Consider the following 10,047-nt stretch of genomic DNA (forward strand, 5'->3'; position numbering starts at 1 on the left):
ATATGAAATTTTATAAATAACCTATGATATAACAAATAAACTAATAATAAATGATTATTACGACCTATCCAACACCTTCCCCATTCAAGAGTTCAACCAAGTAGAAAAACATGCTACAAGAGTTCAACCAGTGGTAGAAAAACATGCTACAACTTATATAGAAAATACTCTCATAATAGAAAAACATGCTACAACTTATATAGAAAATACTCTCACTAATTGTATAGAAATCCATAATGCAAAACACAAGGCAAAGGTGGAGCAAAGATAGTTTTTAAACACTACAACGGAGGAAGGTTGGTATTGGATTCTTGACACAAAAAATACTCACACTAAACCAATAAATCAATATTGACAAATATATACACTAATGGTTAAGGTACTTGTGGGTCAATCAAAACTCAACAATGAATCTTGCTCAGTATTAATTGTGTAGAGGTAAATCACAACCAATAAAACATCAATTACTCCATAACATGCATACTCTGGACATACATCTTCAGAATGCTCATAATTAAATTTCAACAACACCCATCATAAGATTTCTGCGATGAACCATATAACTTTAAATCCTCCCCAACATGCACACTATGAGCATCCATCTTATGAATACCCACAAATAAATTTCAACAACATCCATCATTAGAATTTTATGGTGAACTGTATTCATTCCTTTCCAAATCCAAAGACTTCTCATTTACTGCACATCAATATGCCATGTTAAATTTGAATGTGAAGGCACCACAAAGCTACAACGAAGTATTGCAAACCAGCGATATCTTCTTCTGTAAAAATCCAGCTGTGGTTTAAAAAAAAAATAGAAAAAGCTTAAATGAAAACTCATGCCCCGGGGGACCTATTCCTGCACCACTACGCTGTCAATACAAAGCCGAAGGGTCTGGAGAAATTTTCCCCGTCCTTAGCTCTCCTCCTCGCCCTTTCCAGACTTGGAGGATCCACCAGGCGCAGCAGCCTTTTTGGGAAGTAGTATGTTATGGATATTAGGCATGACTCCACCGTTGGCTATGGTAACAGTGCCGAGCAGCTTGCTCAGCTCCTCGTCATTTCTGACGGCCAACTGTATGTGGCGTGGAACTATTCTGGTCTTCTTATTATCACGGGCAGCGTTACCTGCCAGCTCCAGTACCTGCATAAATAAATTCATAACATTCACAATTTGCTAAAAGGACCGGATCGAAAAGCGAAAATTAAAGAAAATCCATCAACATACCTCGGCTGCCAGATATTCAAGAACGGCCGCGAGGTAAACAGGGGCGCCTGCTCCCACCCGCTCGGCATACTTGCCGGCCTTGAGAAACCGGGCGATTCTGCCAACGGGAAACTGCAACCCTGCCTTGCTGCTCCGCGAGGTGGACTTCTTCTTGGAACCGCCTGATCCTCCGACCGCCTTTCCCCGCCCTGCCATGGATGATCGAGATGCGAAAAGAATACAGAACAGAAAAGAAATTTCAGGGAAAATTCGGGCACCTGTAACTCCCTCTCTGTACGCTTGAGATAATGAATGACTTGTTAAAGGGGGCTTTCTTTATCCCAATTGGACTAGACTCTCCAACTCCGCCAATAGCATGCAAGGCCACGGATCGAAATTTTAGACCGTTGGATTGGATCTATTTTAACGGCCAGATGTTGAGTCAAACCAAATACCTTTTTGTTGGGTTGTGCTTTGATTATTATTTTAGTGGCAGATGCCCGTGCTTTCATATGTGGGGGTGACTAACCAAATTATATTTGACTTTTTTAAAAATTCAGCGAAAAGGAGGAGATTGTGGAATTCGTGGGACAATTTGATAAAATAAGTTATTTTAATTGGGAATTTTAACTTTCACAATATTTTTTTAATTAAGTAATTGGATTTATAGAAATGTAGATTATTGGTAAATACTAGTAGAAATTAATCATAAAAATAATTAAATAATAATTTTATTTAAAATTATTTTATTATTATTGGTAAAAATAAAAATTAATTTATAAGTTAAATATCTACCATTTTTAATAATAGGTAACAAAACTATTAATCATAAAGATTTATCTCTATTTAATTATGAAATTTTTAATTTGTAAATAGGTTTTGTTACAATATCATGGCTTATCAATACTACATGCCCAAAAAGTCATAACTTATTTCATGTGATATTCTTTTTTAAGGGCCGAACTATTTTGAAGATAAATCTCAACCTTTGATTTAATATTCTACTAGCTGAGATCCACCTTAACCCCGAATTTATCAAGCACCAAGAGGGATCAAATCCCTCGAGGTGCAAATCTGTTTTTTGAGTGCAAAACTTGAGGAAAGGTTTGCACCTCAAGAGATTTGATCCCTCTCGACGCTTGATAAATCCATGATTATGATGGATCTAGGTTGGTTTCAGTCGTGTGCGACCATGGAAAATCTGTTGAACATACAAATTATTCTGATCATTTTAAATATGTTGAAGATGTCTAAGATTACTCTAGTCATCTTAATTTTAATTTTGCTCGATTGCCTCAATTTGTTGACATGATAGAGACTGTTAATAACTTGATTGACGGAAAATGATGAAATAAAATTTTGAATGTAAAGTGCAAGCAATCAATCAAATAAGATTACAAATCAACAACTACATTGAAATCAATGCATTCAGTGTAATCAATCAAACAGGGTTAGGAATCAGCATCTACACTTAAATTAATGCATATATTTTCAGTGAATAACAATGTATCTATCTCTGCCTCTCCCTCCCTCTCTTTGTCTCTCTCTTCTTCCCTCTCTCTCCCCAAGCCATCTATATCTACATCTCCCTCCATCTCTATTTCTTTATCTCTTTCTCTCACCCCACCAAACACACATGCTCTCTCTCTCTCCATATCTATATATCTCTCCCTCCCTCACTTTGTCTCTCTTTTCTTCCCTCTCTCCCCCCTCCATCTATATCTTTATCTCCCTTTGTCTCTCCTTCTTTTTCTATCTATCTCACCCCCCAAACATACACACACTCTCTCCATATCTATCTATCTCTCTCTCCCTCCCTCTTCCTCTCCTCTCTCTCCCTTCCCCTTCCCTCTCTCTCTTCTCTCCATCTTCCTCTCCTTTCTCTCCCTTCCCCTTCTCTCTCTCTCTCCCCTTCTCTCCCTCTCTCTCTCCTTCTTTATATCTCCCTTCCCACTCTCCTTTCTCCCTCCCTCCTCCTTTCTCTCTCTTCCCCTTCTCTCTCTCTCCTCCTTCTCTCTCTCTCTCTCTCTCTCTCCTTCTCTATCTCTTCCTCCCTACTCTCCTCTTTCCCTCACTCTCTCTCCATCTCTCCTTTGTCACTCCCTCTCTCTCTCTGCCTTTATATTTCCCTCCTTCTCTCTCTCAAGTCCTCCCTCTCTTCCTTCCTCCCTCTCCCTTTCTATACCACCTCCCTCTCTCTCTCTCTCTCTCTCTCTCTCTCTCTCTCTCCACCCTTAAGTTTTGTCACTATCTCACTCCCTCTCTCATTCTCTTCCCCCCCCCTCCCCCTCTATTTTTGTGTTTCCCTCTCTCTCTCTCCTCGCCCTCAAGCTCTGTCACTATCTCACTCCCTCTCTCCTTCTCTCTCTCCCCCCCCTCTCTCCCCCTCTATTTTTGTGTTTCCCTCTCTCTCTCCTCCCCTTCTCTCCCTCTCTTTATCATCTCCTTCTCTCTATCTTCCTTCCTTCTCTCCTCTCTCCCTCGCTCTCTCTCTGACTCTCCCTTGTCACTCCCTCTCTCTCTCCACCTTTATTTCTCTGTGCCTTTATTCTTCCCTCCCTCTCTCCCCCCACCCTCCAACTTCATCTCTCTCCCTCCTCTCTCTCTCTCTCTCTCCATCCATATGATTGAGATTTGTCGTTCTATGTAATCAATAATATGTGGAAAGGTCTAATATAATAATACTTATAATGGAGATGATGATTGTTATAATATATTGGAATAAAATAATCAATATTATTGATTACTATGCCAATAATAATATATAAAGAAATAACCTCTTAAAGAAACAACAATATGTTAATTTTACATTATAGACAAACCAATTTCTTCTAATCAAATTGGTAACTATGTGCCTTACATTTTACAATTTGTATTTACATTTTATATTACACTACATTTATATGAGTTTTAATTTGAATATTAAGTAATGCACATGAAGTCAATTTTTTTTTCCTTTATATATTTTCGCGAGATTTAAAAAAGGTTGGCATCCTTACTTACTTACATTACACCTTCACATCTCCCCTATACTAGTATGTAGAGTGTCTATTGGCGCAATAATATTCTATGGAGGTTAAATCTCCACTGTCCATATAATAATTATTGATAATTAAATTAAAATTGTGGAAGACCTCTTCTAAAATAGGTATGCATATCGGTGTAATTATTAGGTTGATGGTAGGGATTTAATCTCTATAGAATATTCTATAATATTCTTAGTAAATTCACAAATTAGAGATTGATATCTATCTCCAAATTAGTTGTGTCCTTTCTATCATTTTTAATTAGAACAAGTGTCATGTGGAATAAGTTGTGGTTTCTTGGGCATGTAGTATTGGTAAGCCATGGTATTGTAACAAAGCTTATTTACAAATTAAGAATCTCTATGGTTAAGAATCTTGTTACATGTTTTTTTAAATGCATATATGTTTGATTTATATATTGGTTCATTTATTATTAATAATAAGAATAATAATAATAATTTAAAATAATCCTCGATCAAGGTGATACACCACATGTCAAAAGGGGTTGGGAGGGTGCATGTCACCCCGCCACCTCCCGTTGCTATTAATAGGGGGGTGGCTCACCTGCCCCTCCCATGCAATGTGCATGTGAGGTTTAATCCAGCATGAATATACAATTTGGTTCCTTAATTTTCCCTTGTTAACAATGATCTTGAATGGAGAAGTTAAATTATGGTGGGAGTGCACCCCCGCCACAAGTGGGAGTAAATTTCCCTCTAGACTTCTCGAAATTTCCAAAATTTATGCTTTGCGAGATGGTAATATGGAATGAAATTAGATTTTTCCCAGCGGAAGGGTCACTTACCCGTAGAGTATTTGAGGCAGTGACCCATAATAGTCCTTTGCATCTTCTGCTTCTAGAGTTTGAGGGTAATGGTTGGGCATTTGGAGTTGTAGTTGTGATTGGTGTATATGTGCATGGAGTGTTAAAGGATTTCGAAAGGGGGACAACATGGAGGTTCCAGTTTGTCTTTATGGACAACATCGATGACTTAACTTGACTAACTAAGGCATGGCTGTTATTGACTCTGGTTTGTCGACATAACATTTGTCGAGCATTTTCTTTCTTCTTACTCTTTGCTTTTCCGTGGGTTTTCTTCGCAGGGAACTGTTGAGAAATCTAGGGGCAACTAAATATATGATTTCTCTTATTTTGATAACTTCTTGTGATGTATTTTTACTTAATTCTATTAGCTTCTTCTTTCACTTGATTAATATTAGTGTTATCTATCATCAAACAACTACCAAACAATCAAGATAAGAGGACGCAAGGTATAGGTTATAAGCCAAGGCCAAAACCTCTCCTCTTCAGAGGAAAACCCACAAGAACTCTTCTCTTCTTATAAAACTTCAAATGAAGAATTCTGAGACCAAAGACCCTTGCAAGACCAAGTCAATCCTTCCTCTTTAATGAGATTTCCTTCCAGCAACTTCTCTAGCAACTTTGACCCCAACAACTTCGACCCCCAGCAGTTTCTTCTACAGAAACCCTAGCTCTTACAAGTGTGACAAAGACTGTGATTTATTCTTTGCTTGATTTGCTTCTTTCTTCTAAGGAATTCGGCTTGCAATGTATATCTATTTATACCCAAACTCGACTTCTGCAATTTGTTCTAATGTTGCAATATGTGCCCTAGTTTTCTCGCACATGTGAAGGATAGCAGCCCAAAGACAGTCCAAAACTTCACTTTTCCTCTTTGTCTTATAGTGCTCCTCTTCTCCACACCTTTTGATCCCTTTCTTTTCCTTGATCGAATATTTTGTGAGTTAGATGAATGATCTTCAAGTGAGTTCGATGTCTTCTTATATATAGGCTTCACAAGGTGGTCAAATAACACTTCACGAGTCCGACTTGTTATTCCATGTAGTCCAACTTGTTGTAGCTCTTTGACAAGGTCTTAGAGGATCTTTTATGACTCTAATAAATGTATTTTACATGATACAAGATTCCCAGAGGGCCTTCCATGCATCACAATGACTCGATTGACTTGTTGACTCAATCACAAGCCCTAGAAGCACTTAATGGGTGCTTGAACTATAAATAAATTTACCTTGAGCATGAAACCCATGCCTCAAGAATGACAATAATAAATTTATTTTTCTCTTTACATCAAATACACAAAATCATGATCACATATGTCATTATGAAGATTGAACCTAGTTACATATTTCAACACTCTCTCTTAACTAGGGAGGTATTCATGATCTATACAAGGTACTTAGACATTCTCATACTAATGAATTCTCATAAGAAGAGTCAGATTGGTAAGCCATCTCATAAGATATTATTTCAATCTATCTCATTGCATATCATCATACCAACCAACAATGTCACATAGCAAGGCCTTAACTAACAACTCTATCGCTCCACAATATCAAAACACAATGTTGACGAAACAATGACTGATAAACACCATCATCATTGCTCTTAAGGCACATACCCCACCTAGATGTTCACAATGTATGTCTTTCTAGGACAATTCTCATATTGGAATAACACATCCTCAAGGAATTTCCTTTTAGACAACTATTACCTATTGGATGCCCTACCACATCCTCAAAGAGTATCGGAAACCAGATGCTTACCCAATCCTCCATTCTTTCTTCATACAATGAATACAAGAATGATGTGTTTGTCTCTCCCTCTCAACTAGGGAGGACCTACACATTCCTATAAAAGGTATATACCCAAGCTCCCTCTTACCTAAGGGCTCGCCTAATCTCCCTCTTAACTAGGGACTTGTTTCCAATCAGCAGTCATTTGTTCTTTAGTGGAGATCATGGTACTATCAGCTACTTGTAGGGCTCCGCTTTCTGCATCATGTCATGAACTTCATCTTCTTTATTATGGAGCCTTCTTCATCGTCACTTCATAGTAGGGCATTGGACATCTTCTTCATCACTTTTCCCTCAACAAACCATAGTGTTGAACCAATAGTCATGTCATCCTTCTCTTCATCGGAAAGTGATCTTCTAGTCCATCTATGGCTTTTCTTCATACAACTACCTTTTCCAAGTCATGTTTCTTTCAGGATCTTCCATCCATTCTCATGAGTATTAGTTAATAGTGACATCTAGAACTCTCTTTCGGTAGCCCTGTTTCAACCCAATGAAATGTTGTTCAAAAATCCAAGTGAAAATCAAATCAAAGTTACCTTTTTGTGATGGCCTTTCGTCATGTTATCAACTTCTTGCAACATCAACATCTTGCACATGTATGAACCTACATCCAATACATATATTACCAAGGTCTTCCTTTTCCATTATATATATATGGGTCTTCATGCCTTCTTCTTCCATGGAAATGTCATAGCTAATTCTTCTGTTTATCAGATTTTGATTACTTATCTTATCTTACGTGACTATAGTTGCATCTTTCACAAACTCTTCTTCCTTTATCCACATATTGCCATGAACTTCTATACATAGTTTCTTCATTATAGGAACCATAACTATCAACCAACTCATTTTCCATATGAGGTCATATTATATTTATTTCATCTTATCAATACGTATAAGAGTTCAAGACACATTGTCTACTTGCCTTAATGCATCATTCTAATGGAAGAGGTCCTTATTCCTCAACCATGCTCATGAGATAGAGCATTCAACCATGTTATCTGCAACTATATGATGACATGACTTTATCTCTATATTACCAAATATATACATACCTCTTCCTTCAAGTGGTCATCTATATTTCCTTCAACAACTTCCTTTCCTTGCTTTAAGATGAAAGTACTTCAACTATCATGACATGTTACACTCCTTTGTCACCATTCCATCATCCTTCTAAACAACAGATCCCACACAAGGTGGAATGTAGGCTATTAGTGAGATACTTGCTTCTTTTAGGTAGAGGAGAACCTTCTTATAAAGATTCTAGTGGAGGATCTTGATGATCCTCATTTTCTAATAGTGATGATGTATGATGACCTTTCCCTATCTTCCATCTTGCTATATGACTTTCCTCCAACCATATATACTTCTACTTGGTTGTCTTTATATGCTTTCAATGGAGATTCAATTTCTATCATGATGACTGTTATAACCATGTATACTTTCTACTTCAGCTAACCTTCCATGCTTTTATGATTATGTCATCTCTATATTGTTTTAATGCATCCTATCATACTTGTGATGCCTCTTATAATTTTCTATAATTAAAAAGAACCAAGGAGATTATCTCATTCATAGTAGAGATCTTTCACTTCCTTATTTTCAGGTTCTTCTACTTCTTTGGTGCTATGGGCTTCATTTATTTCCCTTCTCTTCTTGTTTTCCTTCTTGAGTTTGGGACAATTCCTTTTGTAGTGTCCATATTCATTACACTCATAACATTGTATCTTTGACATATCGATCTTCTTATTTTTCCGAGAATCAAACTTTCATTTTCTCCTAGCCATGGAAAAATATGCTTGAACTTGTTCATTTGATCCAATATTGCTCTTTGCCTTCAACCTAGTTTTTTCAATCTTGCATAACGACGAAATTTCACTCAATGGAGTGGCTTCCTTCTTTCCATAGATACTTGATACAAAGTTGCCCCATTCATCAGATAATGCATTGAGCACAACGATGGTCATTTCTTTATCATACATTATTTCTCCTAATTCATGTAGTTTATCTCTTATTTGTGACACCCTCATAAGGTATGAGGCTACCTCTTCTTTCATTGATACCTTCATTTTGTATAATTTGGTTATCATTGATACGATTTCTCCCATAGTGCTTACAAAAAACATTTCTACCAACTTTTCATAGATTTCTTTTGATGTCTCCATCTTTTCTACATAAGGGATGAGTGAATCCTTGATTGATTATATGAGGATTCTTTGAGCCCTTATTTCCCCTTTCATATACTTCGATAATACTTGACCTTGCTCTTGAGATGGTTTTGATATGGATCCCTTTACATATTCAACAACTTCATTCTCTATGAGGATCAAATCTATCCTCTTCTTCCATGCAAGGAAATTTGATGACCCAACCAATTTATTGATTTTCTTGCAGAATGAAGTCATTTTAATAGTAGAATCATACATAAATAGAAAGATACTTACTTGTCAAGTGAAGATTCTCCTAGATGGTGATATCTTCAACTTGATGCTTTCTTGATCATGTTGCTTCCTTAATGATCTTCTTCAAGGATATTTGAGATGCGATCTTTGCTTTAAAGTGAGAGAGATCATGTTGATTTCTTTAACGATGATGACAATACTTCTTCTTGCTTCCTTGGATGATAATGTAGAATGTGGATGCTTCCTAAGGTGCTTCAAATCTAGAGTCCTTCTTTTAATGGAAGTAGGTTTTTGAGGTCTCTTTCTTCTTCCAAGGGTTGTGATGACGTGATCCTTGTGATGTGAAGGATGGTCCTCCTTAATGATCCTGATTTTGCTCAACCCTTATGTATCCTTATTTAATATGCCTTTTCTTGTCTTGTTACCTTAGCTCGGATACCATGTTGAGAAATCTAGGGGCAACTAAATAGATGATCTCTCTTATTTTGGTAACTGCTTGTGATGTATTTTTACTTAACTTGATTAGCTTCTTCTTTCACTTGATTAATATTAGTGTTCTCTGTCATCAAACAACTACCAAACAAATGATACAAGAAGGCACAATATATAGGTTATAAGCCAGGGTCAAAACCTCTCCTCTTGAGAGGAAAACCCACAAGAACTCTTTTCTCCTTACAAAACTTCAAATGATGAATTTCAAGACCTAAGACCCTTTTCAAAGGCCCCTCCAAGACGAAGTCAATCCTTCCTCATTAATGAGCTTTCCTTCCAGCAACTTCTCTAGCAACTT

General features: G+C 37.0%; 1 protein-coding gene across 1 annotated transcript; it reads right to left on the reverse strand.

Annotated features, from left to right (window-relative positions):
- Positions 1–639: 639 nt before the first annotated feature.
- On the reverse strand, positions 640–1,520 carry LOC149233117 (histone H2A.6-like). The gene is made up of 2 exons (XM_089379700.1): positions 1,232–1,520; positions 640–1,147 (listed from the first exon to the last, which is right to left on the reverse strand). The coding sequence occupies exons 1-2, from the start codon at positions 1,424–1,426 to the stop codon at positions 920–922; spliced, it is 423 nt and encodes a 140-aa protein (XP_089235826.1). The 5' UTR covers positions 1,427–1,520; the 3' UTR covers positions 640–919.
- Between the last annotated feature and the right edge of the window lie 8,527 nt (positions 1,521–10,047).

This window comes from Pinus tabuliformis, chromosome J, assembly GCF_031772625.1.
Source record: "Pinus tabuliformis cultivar Carrire ecotype Pingquan chromosome J, CPIR1, whole genome shotgun sequence".
Classification (NCBI taxonomy): Eukaryota; Viridiplantae; Streptophyta; class Pinopsida; order Pinales; family Pinaceae; genus Pinus; species Pinus tabuliformis.